The sequence below is a fragment of the Nuphar pumila genome, chromosome 15 (genome assembly GCF_984573655.1).
Source record: "Nuphar pumila chromosome 15, dmNupPumi1.hap1.1, whole genome shotgun sequence".
NCBI lineage: Eukaryota > Viridiplantae > Streptophyta > Magnoliopsida > Nymphaeales > Nymphaeaceae > Nuphar > Nuphar pumila.
Window position 1 is genome coordinate 48,589,411 of NC_143263.1, and position 21,664 is coordinate 48,611,074.

Genomic DNA, 21,664 nt, shown 5'->3' on the forward strand with positions numbered 1-21,664 from the left:
TCCGATTAAGACCCACAATTTTTCAATGTAAAAATGATAAAAAAAATATTATTTTACTGGGTATGACCCAGGTCTGGTTCATGATAAAAAATAATATAGGAGGTGTGCTTATATCAAGATAAGTTGCGGGAGTTATGATGCTATGGAGAAGTATTTTGGAGGCAAAAATCAAGAAGTGGATCCGTGAGAGAGAGACCAAAATACTTCCTTCTTTCATGCTAGATTCAATAATAACCTCATGAAGAAAAACATCAAGTGTATAAGAAAACCTGAAGAAAATATAATTTTTTTTTACTCAAGTCTATCATAGAGGAGGACACTAGATTTTATCAGGATCTCTTTCTGAGGAAACCGATCAACAAAGATCATTTTATATGGCGCGCTCGCTTACCCACAAGTCAGTGGTTTGGACAACAAAAAACTCTTGTCAAAAAGTCACGCTGGATGAAATCAAGCAGGCAGTTTTAGAGCTTAAGAAAGATAGTGCCCCTGGGTCCGAATGGTTTTCCGGGTATGTTCTTTCACTCTTTTTGGGACACCATTGGACAGGATGTAGGTATGGATATGATTAGTTTCTTTGATTCGGGGAAGATTGTTGAGGAAGATTAATTCTACTAATATTGTCTTGATTAATAAAACCTCCAAAGCATCAAGACTGATTGAATTTCAGTCAATTAGTTGGTGTAATTTTATTTATAAAATCATTTCTAAGGTTACAGTGAACAAGATGATGCCGATATTGCAGCACCTGATTTATCATAATTAAAGAGCTTTCCAATAGGGAAGAAACATTCAAGAACGTTCTTTTGGCTTATAAGATGGTGGATACGATGGCCAGCAGTAAAGTGCCGATTTTGTTATTTAAAACGGAAGAGATTGCTGGGATTTCCTGAAAAAAATCCTCATATTTTTGTCTTTTCTATGCAGACGATGCTTTGTCTTTTCTCAAAGATGAGAATCAGTTGGTTAGTAAGTTTACGGACATCGTGAAAGATTTTGAGGCAAATCGGGCCTTTGGTGAGTAGAGAAAAAGTTCATCTTCATTCCGTTCCAGGTGAGGGCAGAACAAAAAAATGCTAATGTCGTGATGTTATGAAAATATCATGATTTTTAAGAATGTTTCCAGTTTTTTGCAGTTTTTTTCAAAATATTGACAATTTTTGTGATAATGATACAAATACATGCGACAGCCACATCTTTCAAATTCGTTCAACAAGTTCTTTCATGAATTGGGAGCACAGGCGGCCGCAAGGCTGTAAATGTTAATAAAGACAAACGAACTAGATGCCCATCAAGATGCACACACAAGCTCACAGAGTTTCAAGAGGAAAAATTGCAGCAAATGACAAATGGAAGCCGGAAAATTCTGGAATGCAAAACTCAAAAAATGATTTCCCACAGAAACTCATAAATTAAAAGAACAAAATTGTAGTTGCACGCATTGTTGGTATTCATTCTGTTATCCCCACGCTTGAATTCTCAACATCCATCTCCCCCATTCCTGTATCCTCTTCCTCTTCCTCTCCATCACCATCAACCTCTTCATTCTCCAAAGCCAACTTTGCCATGTGTTCTTGATGCCGCTTATCATCATGTTCACTCACCTGTTTAGGAGAACATCATTTTAATTAGAACACTTCAAGAACTAGGGGACTTGCAGCGCACTTAGGGAGTCATGAGTGGAGCAGCTAGGTCCAAGTTTATTAGCAGTTTGACTGCTCAACTCAACCAACTAAAACTGACTTGTCATTGTTCATGACCCGATGGTTTTTACATCAGTGAAGCCTTGATCCATCAAAATCTCAGTTCAGGTACAGTAAAAGACAGGTCAAGTAACTTTTATTAATGAAAGCAACTTCCAGGGCATGAGCACCCTATGCATTGTGAAAATGGGCAAGCAAATGGCACATGTAGCAGCATAGTAGAACAGAAAATTCAAAACAATTGCATGTGTTTTTGCATTGCCAAGCAGGGAAAATGCCATGGGAAAACTTTGACTTTGTAACCTTAGAAAGAGAGAGTGAAGCTAAAAGAAAACGTCAAACCAGAAAGTTGGAGATGGGTGAGGGAGGACTGAAAAAGGGGAAGAAAATAAGTCATGCTCCATTGCTAACAGCAACCTAAAGCATCCACAAGTAGTAAATTTACATAAAAAGGTAAACACCTTCCATTGCCCCCAACTCCAATGGGAGCCCAATTTCAACAATATTTCCTAAAAAACAAGTTTCTTTATTTAAAATTCCAAGATCAGGCTATCTATGCATAAATTAGTATCGTAATGAAAAAGCTCATCTTGCTGAATTCAATATCAGATTTGAGGTATCTTCAATTTCAGTATGCCCAATATAAGAAAAGAGAAGAATAAAGGAGCCAGGTAGAGGGGTTTATTCAATTCACGTCTTCCCAATATGGGAATATCGTGAGACTCTTGTATATATATATATATATATATATATATATATATATATATATATATATATATATATATATATATATATATATATATATCTGTGTGTGTGTGTGAGAGAGAGAGAGAGAGATTAACTTACAAATACAATTGATTTACAAAAATAACCCAGATCAATAACATATACCAAAACATACAAGAGGGGTAAAACAGGAATAGAAAAAATTAATACATAGCAACAGGGCTATCCGGATCTGGATCCAATATGGATTGTCCAGGTCCGGACCAAGGACACGTCTCAATATTCAAGATTATCGGTCAATGACATAAAATCATATGGTGGAGCCATTTTGTGCTTTACTTGGAACTAATTTGTTATGCCCAGAAAGAACTAATTTGGTCATGTACTTTAGCCACCATAGCAAAAAGGAGGAGAAAACTGGTTTTCAAAGGCTTTCTATAGGAAATCTGTCTGAAAGAGCCTTGTTTGACATCTGGGCCAAGACGGCAAATGAAATAAATGCCATCTATGGACAAACTGACTCTCTGCTACCAGTTATAGACAATACAGTTGACTGTTACCCATCTCTGAAAACCTATGACACTCTTTTTCTATGTTTACATAATTATCAAAAAAAAAAAGATGGAAACTCACAGCTCTAGGGGCTTCCTTCAGAACAAGCTTTCCCTTCTTGCTTTCAATGGCTTCTGTGCAAGCTTTGATTGCTGCATTTAGGACAGATATACCTTGCTCCTGCTCAAAGACACAAAACGACAAAAAGATTCATAAATTAAGAGTATCATATCCCACAAACTTACATAAGATTGCAATCAGCACTTCACCGAAAAACAGGTTCTAGTCTTTTGGAGCCTGCAACCAATACAAACAAGTAATCTGGCTTTTCTGTGCCTTCAATTTGTGTGAAGTGGCAATCATTCACCATACATTCCAACAAACTACTGTATGTGCCATCAAGAATGGCTAGTTTGGGTACTTTAGGATCAGAAATCCTATGATCCAGGTTCCACAAGGATGCATGGGTCAATCCACTTTGACCCGTTTTTATAGGTTACACAGTTTTGTATTACCTCTTCTTACTGCCATATTTATGTTAATGCATTAACCTATGTCACATGGGTGCGGGTGCGGGCGCGGGTGCGGGTGCGGGTGCGGGTGCGGGTGCGGGGATTCGGCACTTCCAAAAAACCCGGGTGCAGGGGTGCGGCAGGGGCAAAAATGTAATAAGTAATATATATATATATATATATATATATATATATATAAAGGGGGTTGGGGAATAGGCGGGGTTTTTTTTTAAACTTTGCAGCTGTCAGCAGCTGACAGGCAGCTGCTGTCAGCAGCTGACAGACAGCTGCTGCAGCTGTCAGCAGCTGTCTGTCAGCTGCTGCAGCTGTCAGCAGCTGTGCTGACAGCTGCTGTCAGCATCTGTGCTGACAGCTGCTGTCAGCAGCTGTGCGTGAAAAACTTACTTTATGCTTGACAGACTAGCATAAAGTTTTTTTAAAAAAATTTCGAAGCCCATTTGGGCAAATTTTTTTTTTAAAAATGGACATTAATGATCCTGGGTGCGGTCAACGCACCCAGGATCGAGTTGACCGCACCCGGTGCGGCACCCGCACCCGCGTCGAGTCGCGTCGACGCGGGTGCGGCACCCTCCTAGCCGAATCCCTGTGACATAGGCATTAACCCTTACCCTAAGACCCCTGTTCCCCCATATGGAGCCAACATCGGTATAGGTTGGGCATGAATGTGGGGTGGTGGAATCCCCCAATATATCCACATAACTCTTGTCATAGTTTAAAATGAAACTTTGATTAATAAAATTTCATGAATAACTAATTGATTTCCATTTCTTTTCTTTCAGGCATTCTTTTTCCTTCTCCTGGTCTAAACAAAACGGATTCTTCCTTACATTCCAAAAAAAATGATAGATCTTGAGACATCGTGGCATAAGCTAAACTTCTCTTAATATCTCTTTGAGCATGAGCCAAGGTAGCTCCTAATAGTACCGTTATTACACCTATCAAAGAAATGATATTCATTATGTAAGGTATGCTTATGAAAAGAGGAAGAAGCCGAACTACAAGAAAAAATCCTGCGGCTACTATATCCGTACTTTCACTAATCAAAATAAAACTACTAAGACTGGGACCAATAAGAAAGATCTTTATATCAGAATTCATCAAGAAATCCAGACAAAGCAAAAAGAGTCCTTTTTTTATTGGATGGGAATGAATGAAGAATGTTGATGAACACTAATTGAAAGGCCCTTCAATCCACAATCCTGAAACTTAGTGTGTCATGCTTGCTGTGGTCCTTCTATGCCCCACGTTCTCTAAGATACCTCGTAATGACCATCCAGATATAAACAGTTAACTCTCCTGGTAATTTCTATTGCATATAGGTGTGGATGGTGGTAAAAGGTACCTACATGCACGAGTGTGCCTGGTACATCACTTTTGTTTTTTCAACCAAAAGGTGTGAGGGTACAGCTGGGTTGTGTACATTGAATAAATAAATTTATATACAGCAAATGAGAACTCCACTAAAATATTATGAATAATGCAAAGAGCACCAAAAATTTGTAGAAACATACAATGTATCCTTATATTCTGTTTGATATAAGTGGCCACACTTGGAATACCAGCATCAACCGAGGTATGCTAGGAATTGTGAAGTATCCATGTTACATAATTCAATTTCAAAGAAAGCCTCACTTCAGTTCTCATGGCTGATGCTCCAAGGATTGCTCAACATGTTTGGTCAGCAGTTCCAAAAAGTATTGCTTATCTTCCGGCTCTCCACTTCAGTTAGCAACATTTGTAAATCTGAATGGGCCTATGTCACAGGGACTCGCCAACTAGGTGCCGCACCCGCACCGGCACCCGATGCGGTCAACCTAACCTTGGGTGCAGTCAATGCACCCAGGGTCATTTATGTCCAACTTTTGGACTATATATATATATATATATATATATATATATATATATATATATATATATATATATATATATTTATTTATTTATTTATTTATTTGCCGCGCCCCTGCCCCCGCACCGCACCCATGTGACATAGGAATGGGCTCTTTCATTAGGCTACATTGTGATTGTTAGCCAGGTGAAAACCAGTTCTTATATCTTATTGGATTACTCATTTTCACAGTGACTCTTTGAAATCCAAAGCATTATTTTATTATTTGGACAAAGTGCTGCTCAATGATGGGCATCCATGGATTCAACTATCTAAGTCGTGACTAAGGTTGCAAAACTTAGAGCTTGCATACTGCTTGTGAAGAGCCAAAAGGCAGTGCTATTTCCATACCCCAGACCATTAAAAAACAGAAATTTTGTTGCTTCTTTTTTTAGATCCTTATGATGGAATCATAGCTTAGATATATGCCAAGGTTTCAGCATGAAGGAAAATAGGGTTTTTTTCTGAATATTTTTCTGAATATTGTCTCATAACCAGTCTTTTAGAAATAGAATAACATGGAGGTAGCTAACATAATCGACTGCACTGATCTATGTGCTCTTCAACTTTATTATCATATTTTCATGAAATGGGTACATGGGAGTTACAGGGCAGTTATTGCAACTGCCGATGTATAGTAATCACTAGTAGTCCAAGGGGTGTCCTCTTCTTCCTACATTGGGTTTAGGGTCCTGCTTACCATCGACATAACGGCCTAGGCTTATCGTGGGCGTCGATAGATTGAGGAAAACGCCCAGCACCCGTACATCATATCATCCATGGCGTCTACTGATATGTATTTCTGTTTCACATACCGATTCTATTTTGAAAAACGACAACATTAAGTTATGGGTCCACTCCACGCATTCTGCTGTGCGTGTGGGTGTGCTGGCGTTCGTGCGACACACGCTGGTATCCTGTTGTTGCGGTTTTGGTTTTAGGTGGTAGGGGGTAAACCCCATCTGAACCCACCTTACACCGGAACCGGTGTTGGGATCCCGTTGCCAGCGACATCCGGAGCCCGTCGCGACGACAACAGGTGAACCCCTCTACAAATAAATAAATTAGTTAGCAAAAAGAGGGGATCATGAGTCTCCGGGTTGCGTTGATCATTGCCCACAATGAGCCCAGGCGTGTTCTTCAAAACAGAACCGTTATGTGAAACATGAATACATACCGGTAGCCGCCATGAATGATATGATGTACGGGTACTCGACGTTCTCCTCAGCTTATCAATGCCTATGATAAACCCAGGTTGTTATGTCGATGGTGAGTAGGACCCTGAATCCAATGTAGGAAGATGAGGACAACTCTTAGTTGTTCTCGTCATGCAACCTGGCCCCTTCTTATAGGCTTCTAAGAGAGGCCTATAGTGGGAGTAGTGGCTCAATACCACTACTAGTGGTTACTCTGCATGGGCATGCCTTGTAACTCCCATGAGTCAAGCTTCACCCCATGATGTACACATGTCAAGTCGGGTCACATCAGGTTGGATCCATCCATTCTCCCACTTGACCCATTGACATGAAAAAATACTACATCAAGGTTTTTATCTTAATTCAATTTTCATGTGGGTTCACATGCTATCCTTTATCACAAGAATGAATCATATGAATCATGAAGATGAACACTTCTTTATGAAATGTCATATTTCAATGTACTACAATATAATTCATTTTTAGTGCTTTAGCATGCTTAGAATTACCTTTATGAATAGGTTGGTCTCTAATCAATTCTATTGGTCCTTTAATATTGTTATTCTGCTATTTTCTCTAACCAAACAAGAGATCCTTTATACAGAATCAATAATACACAAAATCATAGAAAATCAATTTAGCTTCACAAATGTGATCACATGTAACCATAATGGATTGTCATATATCAAATGGAATCAAACAAACCCATCCCCTTTACATGTTGGGAATATAATCTCGATCATAGTCTTTTAGTAAGGGAAACTCATCCCGATTGTATCAATATATACTAAATAATTCTCAACCATTTCTTTAACAATAAAGTACTTTAACTCTATATGTGGACATAAGGTTGTGCTCTTGTTGGTATTCAAAGACATGGCAGCTTCATTATCACGTAAGATCTTTAGTGGCCTCCCAATAGAGTCCACTATACCAAGATCCATAATGAAGTTTTTAATCTATATGGCCTAAAATAAAATCTCGTATAAAATTAATAATTTGTGTCCCAATAGATTTCAGAAATTCCTTCACTATCCCGTAGTAAGAAATGGCACCTCGAATATTCTGAACCACTCGCAATTGCAAAAGCAACAGGCTAAGAATATTCGAACACTCTCACTTCTCCTAGACATTCTTTTAAGTGCACTCACTTCTCATAGACAGCTTTCAAATCAGCTGTTTTATTCTCCGTATGAGTGGAAGATTAATAGATCTATACGAGATTTATATTGAAAAGGTAAATATGAGACCCATTATTATTCACTCTTTCTGAGACAAGCATAATTGGGTCATTATCATTCCACTTTGGTGAAAACAATAATACTCATAGTTGTTTTGTCTCCTTAATTCACAAGGAATTGACTTTAATTGTTGAAACTAGCAGATCATATAACCAGAGGCAATTCAGCAGTGTACCTTTGAGTACGAACATGCTTTATGGGCTGGTATACACATCTACTATTGCAACCTGTGTGAATTTGGAACACAATGACCTATCTTTGGGTAAAATCACTATTTTATAAAGTCACACACAATCATAATATACCGAACTTAACACGGTCCAAAGAATCCTCAATAAAAACAACTCGGATCACTTTGGTGATTGCATGAGTCAATTGATCGAGATATTTTACAGCAAACATATTCGTATTATAGAGCATGTCCATGCACACAGGATAATGCATGTATATTCATGATGAAATATCAATTCATGCTTTAACTTATATGTACAAATAAACTTTGATAAAAACATATCACAAATGTCATGAATTTAGTCATAATTCATGCTTAAATATCATGCATAACTTAAATAACATCAAATACATGTAAAAAGTCATGCTTCGATAATGATAAAAACTTATAAAGCATGAAAAATAACAAAAACATATTTTTTTAGTAAAACCCGGGGTCCACATGTTGGAACCGGCCACAAAATGCTTTGAACCGGTCTAAAACGACCCCGAACCGATCATCTAAGGATCTGAACTGATCCCAAAACTTATGAACTGGTCCAAAACATGAACAAAAGCTCATAAAACCCTATAACCGAATTTAGTCATAATTCATGCTTAAATATCATGCATAACTTAAATAACATCAAATACATGTAAAAAGTCATGCTTCGATAATGATAAAAACTTATAAAGCATGAAAAATAACAAAAACATATTTTTTTAGTAAAACCCGGGGTCCACATGTTGGAACCGGCCACAAAATGCTTTGAACCGGTCTAAAACGACCCCGAACCGATCATCTAAGGATCTGAACTGATCCCAAAACTTATGAACTGGTCCAAAACATGAACAAAAGCTCATAAAACCCTATAACCGAATTTAGTCATAATTCATGCTTAAATATCATGCATAACTTAAATAACATCAAATACATGTAAAAAGTCATGCTTCGATAATGATAAAAACTTATAAAGCATGAAAAATAACAAAAACATATTTTTTTAGTAAAACCCGGGGTCCACATGTTGGAACCGGCCACAAAATACTTTGAACCGGTCTAAAACGACCCCGAACCGATAATCTAAGGATCTGAACTGATCCCAAAACTTATGAACTGGTCCAAAACATGAATAAAAACTCATAAAACCCTATAACCGAATGAGAAAATCCGTGTTTGTTCAGTGATTCATGAAAACAGGGTCTCTACATCCTGGAACCGATGAAAAATTGATAGGAACCAGTTAAAAATGACTCTGAACCGGTCCCAAAATGTGCCATATCGATCACAAAATCGGTTCAGGTGTAAATAGTAAACAAACCCCTTTTCGGATCTGACTCGAACCAATCCGGATCTAGATCCAGTTCCAATGGATCCCAGATTGGATTTGTCTGATCCAGATCCAATCTAGATCGAGACCCATGATGATTGACTCCTGGGTTGGATCCCATGATCCAAAACTCAATCTGAATCCAGATTCGTAACAAATTAATGGATCCTATTTTGATATGGATCTTGGATTCGGTAAACCAGATCAAACCCAGAACTAGAAACCAAATGGGTATGGGACTGATCTAGGACTCGGGTCTGATCCGAGCAATGGGTACAGACCCGATCCACAGAGCAATGGGACTGATCTAGGACTCGGGTCCATAACAGAAACGGTTCAGGTCGGTCCGCCCTGGGACGGGTGGAGACCCGATCCACTAACGGATCTGGATTTGGATATGGTTCGTCCCTAGACGGGCAGAGACCCGATCCATAACTTGTTTGGGTTCGGATCAAGCCGCCCAGGCTTAGATCCAATACATGATCCACACATATCGGGTTTAGATCGGCCACTCTCCAATTCAAGTTTATATCTGGACCCGACCTGTCCGAAACATACATTCGATAACCCTGCTTTCGGTTTCTCAAAAAACAGCAAGGCACAGACAACCCACCTCGCCCCATGGCGACCTGCGGTCATCGACATCAGTGGCCAAGCAGCGAAGGTCACCCACCCACCCCCCCCACCCCTCCCGACGACGCCCCCGTCGAGGCTACTCCACAGGGAGGAAAAGAAAGGAGGCAAGTCGCCCCGGATGCCGCATGTCACCGAACTGACGATGGCACCCCTACGAAGATCAACCCACCCCACCCCGGCGACGCCACCGAGGAAAGATAGGGCTCTATTTTTTTTATTTGCAGGCAACCATCGTCGACTGCATGTTGCCGAACGCCGCCCGACCGTAGGATCCACCGCTCACCGATGCTGGGAAGATCAGGGTGTGGGTCGCCATGCCCCGTGTTGTTTCACTCGCATATCCCAACAGGCTCGCATTCACCACCCGTGACCCCACTGTCGTCAACACAGTGTGCGTGATTGTCACGATCCCGCAATGACACGCATAAATGGGGGTGCACAGCTGTTGTCGCACGACCGCCTATCTTGTATGTCGTCGTCGACAAATGCTTAATGTCAGCATCTATATGCAGAAACAGGAACCTATCGGCATTTCACTATCGGTGATGTCATGATCCCCTCTTTCTGCTAACTAATCTATTTATTTGCATAGGGGGTTCACCTGTTGTTGTCACGACGAGCTCCAAATGTTGCTAGCAACGAGATCCTAACATCGGTTCCGGTGTAAAGTGGGTTTGGAAGGGGTTTACACCCTACCACCTAAAACCAAAACCACGGCAACAGGATACCAGCAAGTGTCGCACGAACGTCAGCACACCCACACACGCTGCAGAATGCGTGGAGTGAGCCCATAACCCAATGTTTGAAGAAGAGGACACCCCTTGGTTGTTCTCATCATGCAACCAGGCCCCTTCTTATAGGCTTCTAAGAGAGGCCTATAGTGGGAATAGTGGGTGGATACCATTATTAGTGGTTACTCTGCATGGGCAGTTACAATAACTGCCTTGTAACTCCCATGAGTCATGTTTCACCCCATGATGTACCCATGTCAAACTGGGTCACATCAGGTTGGATCTAATCCATATTCCAACATTCTTCCACTTGACCGATTGACATGAAAAATACTACATCAAGGTTTTCCTGTTATCTTGATTCAATTTTCATGTGGGTTCACATGCTATCCTTTATCACAAAATGAATCATTGGAATCAGAGAGATGAACATTTCTTAATGAAATGTCATATTTCCATGTACTATAATATAATAAAGTCGTGATTTAAAAGGAAGAAGTGGGATGTCTACACAAACACTGAATATATATTAGATTCATTCTATGGTTGCACATAGATAATAAAGTTCAAGTTAAATTTAAAAAGAAAAAGTTTGTTTATATCATTCAATCCAAGTATGAAATGATGATTCACAAATACAGCAAGAATTTCCAGGAAACTGGATGGGAAATGGATGATGTGAAGTTTCTTATCTACCTTGTTAAGCGTCTGAGTAGTGAGAACATAAAGAGGAGGTGCAACCAGTTTGATTTTGACTGGGCAGTCACTATGTCCAGCAGCTTCAGCTTTTCTCATAGCTTCCTGGAGGAAAAAAGAAAAAGACAAAATGAAGAAAGATGTGACAGAAGATATACATCTCCTTGTCAATCACTCACAAATAATAACCAGACAATCTATAGAAGGAAAGATGATGGATAAAAAGAATTAACCTTAATATGAAGAACGCCATCAAACTGAAAACACTTCATATCAATATCAGCAGAGATCTTTAGAGGTTGTGGGGTCATTCGCCTTCTAATATTCTTAACCAAAGCATCTTTGACATCTTCTGATAATGCAGGAACGACCTTTGTGACCTTTAATCAGTAGAACAACAGGAATCACAGAAGCTCTAAAAGATACCAATTTTGTCACCTTTAAAAAATAGCACAACAGGGATCACAAAAATGTTAAAAGGACACCAAAGGACGGGAAAAGAGAAATCATAGGACAACATACTTCCTGTCCATCAGGACCTATTTCTTTAACTTCCCTAGTAAGGGAATCTAAAACTGAATCAGGATCTGATACAATCAACTTGAATGCCTGCCATTGGAAAAACAAAAACAAGTGAAGTTAAATCCACAAAATTAGGAGTTAGTCATTTCACACTGTGAAGCATACCTCAAAAGCATGTCCATATTTTCGGTACAACGGCCAACCAACATGAATGTAAAGATCCTGCCAAAAGAAAAAAGTAATTAACCCTCAAGTTTAGCTATCAAACAACCTTTGTTTTGCTAGTGGCTAACAACTTTCATTAAATTTTGATGGCCTTCACAATCTTGACATTACCATTGGACATCTTGATCTAAAACATCTTGGGGGTTTTAGAAAACTTAGAGAAAGCATATAGCACTTCTTAACAGGATTCCTTATATTTCTAAATTGCAAAGAACACACCACTGACCCAAAGAAACTATTACAATATCTTTGCCTTTGACATGTGACACTAGTTAAATGCACCACCACACAATTTCAAGAATCAGGCAAAGCCTTGATAAATTAGTGAAAGAAAGGTTTGGTTCATAATCTTCAGATGTCCAATTGGCATGAACCGGTTTAATCGGTTTTGGAAAGCGATACCAGATCCAGTTATTCAACCAGGTTGTCCAGGTTAGGCTTGGAGAGTAATAAAATCAGATTACATTAGATCTGGATTTGATTTTAGCTAAGACTCCGACCAGATCCTTACAGTAGGAATTCTCAATAGAAAAAATAGATGTTTTATAGTTTGAACTTGATATGCAAGGGTGGGGTGGTAAATGAGCGGTTACTGTATAATATGAGTAAAATGCATGAATAAATTTGAAATGGATATATTATGGGTCTGTTTGTTCACATCCAATCGAATACTGGCTCAGGCTCCAACTCTAACCAACATAGGTTCAATTTACATCAGCTTTGGTAATACCCACATTCAACCCACTTTTGTCCCCTCAACAAGCATTCACTAAAGACAATAGCAACTTAAAATTCAAAACTATGCACCGTGGAAAGAACCATACCAAGGAGTGCATTTGGACTTCTACACACAGTTATAACTCCACATAATCAATATATACATGTCAATGCACACTTTCTATTTGTGCTCAAATTTTTCTGAAAAACACAAGTAGTGAATCAGCTTATTATCTGCAAGCAGAGTGTGTTTTCAGGAATAGCGCTTTGATGGTTGCCAAATAGTGTTGAATGCTTCCAAGGAGGCAAGACAGGTAGCTAATTACACTGGTTGTGATATGTTAAGCATGGTGTTTATCTCATTAAAATAGATTACAGATTTGCATGAGGGTTAGAGAAGAGCATAGCAATCAAAATATCGAACTTGAGTTGTAGATGATATGAAAGAAACTAATCGGAAAGTGCAACAGATCTTCAAGAATGGTAGATTTTTACGGGTTCATATCATGGCAATGCATCAAACAGATACATTCTTTAACAAATCCCAATCAATTATACCAAATATTGTCCAGTAAAGAATTGACACGAAAAGATAGCTATTTGTTGTGAAGAACTAACTAGGAATCCATAGAACTAAATAGTAGATTGCATCACCAACCTTCTGATGACCCTTCCTTTTGATACTCAAAACAACCATGCTACTAAATGCTGGTTGGCTTTCTAAACTTTTGTTTTCATAGCTTCTAGTCATTGAGTGTGTGATATGTTACTTCCAATAATGATGGAAATAACAAGAAAATACACAACAGAAATATCAAGAACACTAAATGCTAAGATGCAGAACAACATAATGCTGCTTCATCAAAGAATAGCAAGTAACTTCTCATTGCACAATTAGTGAATGAGAATATGCCACACCATTACCATGGCGGACCGCTATAGTGTCAACCAGCCTTGATGGTCCTGTCAGCACATCATTAGCCAAAAAGATCCAATTACAGAAGAATAACTGAACAATACTGGATATCATATGAATCAACCCCAAATAAAGAATGGTACAGTAACACGTTATAGATCCATCATGTTGCATACAGATAAGGGTCTATTTGGGAAAGTGTCAGAAGGGATTCATGGAATCCCTAATGCCCACCTCTATGCGGGACCCAGCTCCTCCACATCCCCTCCCATCTCCTAATTCAAACAACATCCACTCGAGAATGTTGTTGGAAAAACCCTCGTCATCACCTTCCTCAACACCCTTCTCGATGCTCCACCCGCCCTACCTACATAGCACCCATCCACAGTAGCCTTCATGGAGTCAGGCACCTCTAGGTGCATTCCAGTGGGTGGACATCTTCAGCTTCGCCATTGTAGACAACTGAAAGTGGTTGAGTCGGTGGCCTACCTCACCTGCTGGTTCTGGTGGTTTTGATGGTCGTCTGCTTTCCCTTTTTATTTCCTAGACTTTGGGACTCAATTATGCAAGTAAATGGAATATGGGGATTTTGTTTACGTCTAGCTTGATTGCATGTTCAAGCGGTTTAAGCTCAACCTTTTTTTCCAATTGATGGGGTTTCACATTTCTTCATCTTGTTATTTTCAAATGGGCATTGAGGGTGTTAGTTAGAGCTTTGATATTGGTTTTTCCCCTAGTGCTTATCAGTTTAGATTTGGATTTTTTGTTTTAATTTCTGAAATAGACTAGTTGAGGACACTCCTTTACTCTTTTCAATTAATGGGTGTCCAGTGTGAACCTTTTCAGTAAGTTTCTATTCACAGTCCTGAAGAAGAACTGGTATTGGGATTTGTTCTTGAATGTATGAATAACTTCTTATACAAGCATTTTTCTAGAGCTTTCTGTATTTTTGTTATATATATTATACATCTTGCTCTTGTATTTTTCTTATATATATTCTTCTTCTTGTTTTCGTATAGTATTGGTGTATGTGTGCTGGTGGATGAGGAGAGAGGGATCGAGAGCACAGGCTGGATATTGGATCTGCTTTTCTCAGCACATTCTTTTTGGGTGTATCTTTCAGCTGCACATAATTTGCTTCTGTATATAATTAAGGGGACGTGGAGGCTAAATTCTATAGAGTGCATTAAAATTTTTCAGCATTAGTTTCCTTGGTCAAGGAATATCATGGACGATACAATGTAATTATTAACTCACTAAGACTACTAAAATATGTAAAAGACCTCTCAAAGATGTTTGGGAGCTGATAGTTGACATGGATAAACTCAGGATCAGGTAAATACAGCAGATTTTTCCATGGAATTATAACAAGATTGCAAGTGCAGACTAAAGGCATGTTTGCAATGCCCTGTGATTCTTGGATTTTCTCAAGATCTTGTGATTGTAAATCACAACCACAACACTTTCTCAAGGATAGTGAAACATAAGAAAAGTATAAGTTGTGATTGTGATTTCCAGCTGTGACTGTTCTTGCCTTGAATCTTGTGAAAGTTGGTCACAAGATTGACCTTTTTTATCAACAATCACACCTTCTACTTTCTCAGTTGTGATTGATCATCCCACCTGTGACTAAAGCAAACATGCTCTAAGAGATCAATTTCCCAATGAATAAGTTTAATAGATATCAGATTTGCACGCAATCACATATTAATAGCATGAATGAAGAATTTAAATTAAAGGAAGCATCATCAACACAAGAGATTTTTCTGGAGAAAAGAAAATGAATTAATTGCATTAAGTACCTTGAAGAGCAGAAATAGGCATGTTTACAAAGGTATCTGTCTAAATCCAACCAACTCTAGTTTCACAAAGACAAACAACAGCTATATTGATGGTAGTCATCATCTAAAGCACCAAACTAAATTACAACTTCAATTTAGACCAAGTTTAACCATCAAAGCAACCATTAATCCATGGGACAATGCATATAACATTTCCGACAGGTTTCCAGAATTGGTTCTCAAATCTCATACAAAATCACAATTATGCCAAGATAAAAAACTACTGAATTTGGAATAAATCCATTACTACTTAAACAGTGGAAATACACTCCAAAGAAAAGAATATAAAAATGAATAATCTTTGGGAAAGAAACTATCTTAAACAATATTGACAGGTTCCATAAAGCAATTCTTATCATCAGTTAAATTACAGCTTATTTGTTTGATGATACAAACCCAAAAGTAAAGATTTTCTTCGTCCTGAAATGTGTGTAGCACCAGATAGTGACATCCTATTAAAAAGAACTCCTCAAACTATGCCACAAAGCCACAGCCATCTGATATGCAAATTAAAATCAATTTTAGGATCTTCAGAATACTAAAAAAGTGAAGTGCGCGAATGAAAGAGTAAGCCAAAAAAAAACAAGCCAGTGAATCAAAACGCATCTCATGCAAAATAGCACAACAATACGTCGGACACCAAACCAAACCAAACTCATCAATCTCAGCCCCAAAATAAAGTCGGAAACAGAAACAATCACTCGGAGAATGAGATGAAAACACCCAATGCGGCCGCGAAAACAGAAAAAACAAAGTCCAGCAACATCGTATCGATCGAATCTTCCCGACTTAACCAGACACGCACAAGGACGCACACAACTACACACGGAAAGTTACCTCCAAATCCATCTGCATCGTCTCGGCGACGTGGCGCACGATCGAGTGCACCAGCTTGCTCTTGTTGTACCTCTCCTCGCAGGACTGGATGTCCTCCTCGGAGACCCTACGCTTGCTGAGATCGATGTAGCCCTTCTCCCTATCGACCCTGAGGACCATGACGGGCTCCTGGCGGCCCACCCTGATGAGGCTGCCGATGCTACGGATCCGGCGCCGCGACAGCTCGGAGAAGAGGATCATGCCCTCGATGTTGTTGTACTCGAGGAGGGAGACGTAGGCGCCCATGTCCGCTATGTTCTTCACCTGGATCATCACCGCCTGGTCTACCTCCGGATACTTCGCCTCGTACATTCTGCACTCCAAATTGGGAGTACCGGTCGTCATGCTCCTTCAAAGCTTGGGTTTTGCCGATTAGGGAGAGGACGAGGTGAAGGGGTCGATCTCTAGGGCGAAATTCAACAGAGTCAGGGCTCCTTTTAGTAGGGGTTTAGAATTTAGACTTTCGTCGTGACTCCGTGTTAATGTCAGGACTCACCAGTGTCAGCCATTCCCGGGCACAGGGTTGACTAGGAAAATAACTATATATATATATATATATATGAGTAATGTTTTGGTAAATTTTTCTCTCAGCCAACATGTGATCTATGGGTTTTGTAGTGAGAATCAGCTTTTGGATCACCTTAGATGATTCAAAATCAACGGCTATAAAGACATCAATTTTTCTTCATTAATATAAATACATTTTTCATAAAAAAAAATGATCCAAGGGTTGATTCTCACTAAATAGATCATCTTAAACACATCTAACAGTTCATATCTATCATATAAAACTATGAGGCCTAACAGGTAAGAACTAGAAAAGATGTGTTCAGTTCTCTATGTATATATATAGAGAGAGAAAACTGAACATATTAAGCCTCATCAGATTTTGGTGATCCAAAAGTTGGTTTTCATTAAACAAAACCTATAAATCACATCTATGGTGTTAGATGTGAAAAAAAATATCAAAAAACTACGATTTTAAAAAAGTAGGTGAAATCAACGCATTACTCTTTAGATATATAGGTTTGGGGTTAGTTGAAAATGATCAGAAAAATAAAATCTAAAAATATTAAAACAAGAAAAAAAAAATACCTAGGCTATTTTTCTAAAATCTACCAGTTGGAAAAAAAAGGTTGGGATGACACCAGCCACAACCATTATGTCAAATACTTCCATCTCGGCCATTTCTGGTTGGTAGATAGTCATAAAATGTTTAAGCATTAAAAATACAATACATGGGCCATTTTTAAGCCACCTACCAACCAACAAATGGTCAGCTTGGCACCGGCCCACACAATGTTGTGATGAACACGTGCTGAGCTCGAGACGAGCTTGCCATGTACAAGTTTGGCTTACCCAAGTAAAGTGGTGTGCAGGCTCTCCTCAAGCTCGGCCTGATTAACCTAAACCATTAGTATTCAGGATTGGCGATAGCTCGGCTTGAGTCTGAACCACCACTGGTATTCATGCTCGCTTGGCTCGGTTCATTTATCTCATCCTTAGCGCAATGGATTGAGATGGCCAAGGTAAGACTCTGTTCGATAAGCTCATCCTAAGCTCAACGGACCGAGCTAGCTCAAGCTCAATTATAAATGGTGAAATACGATTATTCTTTTATAAAACTTTTTTTCTTGTTTTTTTTTAAATACAATTATTCCTTAGACAAAGTAGAACAATGAATGTGAGAACTGAGATCAAAGCCATGCATAAGGAGGATTCACTTGCACACTAAAAGGAATTCACTAGAAAAAAAAAAAGAAATAAAATATAATGCACTAAAATAGAGAAAAGAGAAAGAAAGAAAGAAACCAAACTTACATTATCCCTAAAGATCATGTGTAACGGCCCAAAATTTTGACTTGTGGATTTCAAAAACATTAATGAAAAACCTTTTCAAAGATTAGAGTTTTTACTTTTAAAATCGACACCGGAAGCAATTTAGAAATGATCACAAGTTAACAAATTCAGGGCACGTTAGCCTTAAAATCATAATTACTCATGAAACAACTACTCAAGAGAAGTGAGGAACAAATCATAAATTATTAATGAAATTTTCAATTTATTACAAAAATGAACATTCTTCCCACAATTCAAAAATCTAAGAAAACACAAAAATAGAACCAAGACGCTAGCAAAAAAAAAATCTCGAGTCATGTTGCATCGCGCCATCGGCCATCTGTAAAGTCTTATTCGTCACATGCCCATGAAATGGGTTAGTTTCATAACAAACTAGTAGGTGCACGAATAAACTATGTAGAACAAATAAAATAGGGCATCATAAGATAAGCAATTTATTTCATTGACAGTACTAATTAAAATGCAAAATTGAAATACGAGAAAGTAAATCTATTTTAGCATGTGCCACATATGCAAACAACTACTGTACCGAAAGAGATATTCATCACAAGACATAAGCAACATCGTAAGCAGTATGAATCTCATTAATCTATAACTATTGTAAACAGGATATTCTTTAAGTTCTGATATTAACTGGTATATGGGTACACACAGACATGAAACATAGAAACAGTCAAGACCGATCCAGGGGTTTATTATGTCAAGTATATTTCATTAACCTTGATGGTTTATTGAGTCCTCTCCTAAAGAAACGGTCAGTGACTAAGGAAGTAAATCCTCAGAGGCATCCATGGCCCATGGATGCATCCAACTTCTGCAGAAGTACCTGAGAGTTACCACTTAGGATAATTTATCGTAATCTGAATTCTTCTAACTCTGATGACTGAAGAAGCCAAGTTTTTTGCCCGTAGAGTGGTTGTTAACAACCTGTCCATCGAAGTTTTTGTATCGTCCATCCTCTCCCTTAATGAACTGTGAAGGTCGAATGAACATGATGGGGGTTTTTTAACTGTCGCCCCATTCTACATGCTCTGGTCTACTAGACCCACTCGAGCATCTTGCCTGTGAAGACGAAATGTCACCATTTATGTGATTTCAACATTGTGCTATATGCACGCTTCGAGGTTACCACAACCTCATCATACAAACATCGTAACACCAATATGACGTACTTGTACAAAAGTACGATCGTATATGTCTAAAGGTACGACTATGATAAGAGAGGAACATTTAATATGTTACAATTCATTTAGCTCATACATGATATGCATTGCTCTTTGATCCTATTGAGGCGAACATCATTATTTTCATTTATTTCAATAGAGTGCTTATTGCACACTTCGAGGTACTCAATGACCTCTCATACTACTTATCGTAATATATATATCGTACCTATCTAAAGGTCCAATCATGATAGTAGGTCATGGATTTCTCGAAGGATAACCTCACACAGTGTTTCGTATGACTTAAAAGCAGTAATATACTTGGCGTTCTCAAACACTACAAAACAGGAAATCTCAAACAAGTCTTGGGATTATTGTGGATTCAATCATTCCTTTCGAGTAACTGACTCGGGATACAATTAGTTGCAGCTAGCAACACATAAATGGAACACAAGCTTTATAAGCAGAATCTTGTTCTCGAGAAGTCGACCTTTCACAATGAAGCACCTCCTCTTGAGCTTTTAGTGCATGTACATAATTTTGCACCTTTTGCAAAAGGCGCAAAAATATGGTATGCACACCCTGCGAGGCTTGCTTGAGGGCGATAGCAAGAACAAAATGTGAAAGCAAATCTAAACATATGCAATATGACGATAACAAGAAGCAAGTAGAGAAGTTTACGGGCAGTAAACTAACTGCAGAACTCATACTATGCATACAAGATGTGGCGGCTACAGGAAATACATAATTTCTGATAAATAAAGTCCAGTAAAGAGTAGACCATTATAAGTCATATTCATCCATATTTACGCATGCATAAAAATATATCAGTTGTTCTTATCCCAGGATTCAACTACTTTATTTAATCCATCCAAAGTCTTCATGCAACTTTCTTCTACCTCTGAAGGTTGTGTCGTTGTGTGTGCCTACGAGTGTAGGTGATGTAGGACTCGGGTCACGGGGCACAAGCAAAATTTGTCATATGAAGTGCAAATAAACAAATACGTTTAATAAAATGCAAGAAGCATTGACTGCATTGGGGTTGACCCTATGAAGTGGAAGTGGGGAGGCAAGGGTGCGACCCCTGACCCAAAAAAAAGGAGATAGGGGTGCAACCCCTGTCTGCGATCCTTGACAGCAGTGCGAGGGGGCACGATGCAGCCCTTGTCCGTCTGCTTGCTCGAAAGCAGAAAAAGAGGGCAGGGGCGCAGCCCCAGCCAGACGAAAAGGATAGGGGTGTGCCCCTACCGATCAAATGGATCGACAGGCTAACCCCTGTTGGAGCGACAATCGGTAGGTGTGAAACCCCTGCCTGAGATCATATAATGAGATTTTGAAAAACTAGATTGGAAGATTTTGAAAAACCAGAGTGTTGGATCTCGAGGATGACATGCAATGATATAAAATGCAATGAAATGTCACGAAATGACAAGGAATGATATGAAATAATGTGAAATAATATAAAATGATATGAAATGATTACGAAATATAAACCCTGAGCGAAAGATTTGAAGTCCTGGACCCCTGGCAGAAACAAAGAATTAAACATTTTTGTTCAAGGATGAAAATTGAGAATTGGATTCAGATCAGACACTGGATCCGATCCAAATATCAATTGAATCTCTGATATAACTAAGTTTTTAGGAAAGGAACTGATTTGAGCTTCGATTGGTGGTTGTACCAGCTGGGGGAATGAAAAAATTTTATTTTTGACAAAATGATTTGAGAAATGATTTTGCCCCTATAGGGCATAGATTGACACTGGAGACGAGGTTTAAACTGGCTTTGACTAGTTTAAACTGAATCCTAAGGTTTTTGAACTCAGGTGAACTAAAATGACACTAACTCAAACAAATTCCTAAGCTAAATGATTGAGAAATAATGCAATTCTCAGAGAAATGGTGAGAAATATACACTGGGGTGAAATAGACCATAGCAATGCATTGGGTTTGAGCCAGAACGAAGATCAATAATACTGAGATGAACTAAATCTAAAGCTCAAACATTAACTCAATTGACTGGATTTAGCTCAATTTTAGCTCAAATGAGCTGAAATGGGTCAAAATGGCCTCCTGGACTTTGGAAAATGGAATTAAACTGGATT

The 21,664-nt window shown here is 38.7% G+C and overlaps 1 protein-coding gene across 1 annotated transcript; it reads right to left on the reverse strand.

Moving 5' to 3' along the window:
* Nucleotides 1-1,209: 1,209 nt before the first annotated feature.
* LOC149815369 (eukaryotic translation initiation factor 2 subunit alpha homolog) lies at nt 1,210-16,948 on the reverse strand. The gene is made up of 7 exons (XM_089988885.1): nt 16,499-16,948; nt 12,128-12,184; nt 11,963-12,049; nt 11,674-11,820; nt 11,441-11,545; nt 3,063-3,161; nt 1,210-1,604 (listed from the first exon to the last, which is right to left on the reverse strand). The coding sequence occupies exons 1-7, from the start codon at nt 16,880-16,882 to the stop codon at nt 1,452-1,454; spliced, it is 1,032 nt and encodes a 343-aa protein (XP_089845011.1). The 5' UTR covers nt 16,883-16,948; the 3' UTR covers nt 1,210-1,451.
* Nucleotides 16,949-21,664: the final 4,716 nt, after the last annotated feature.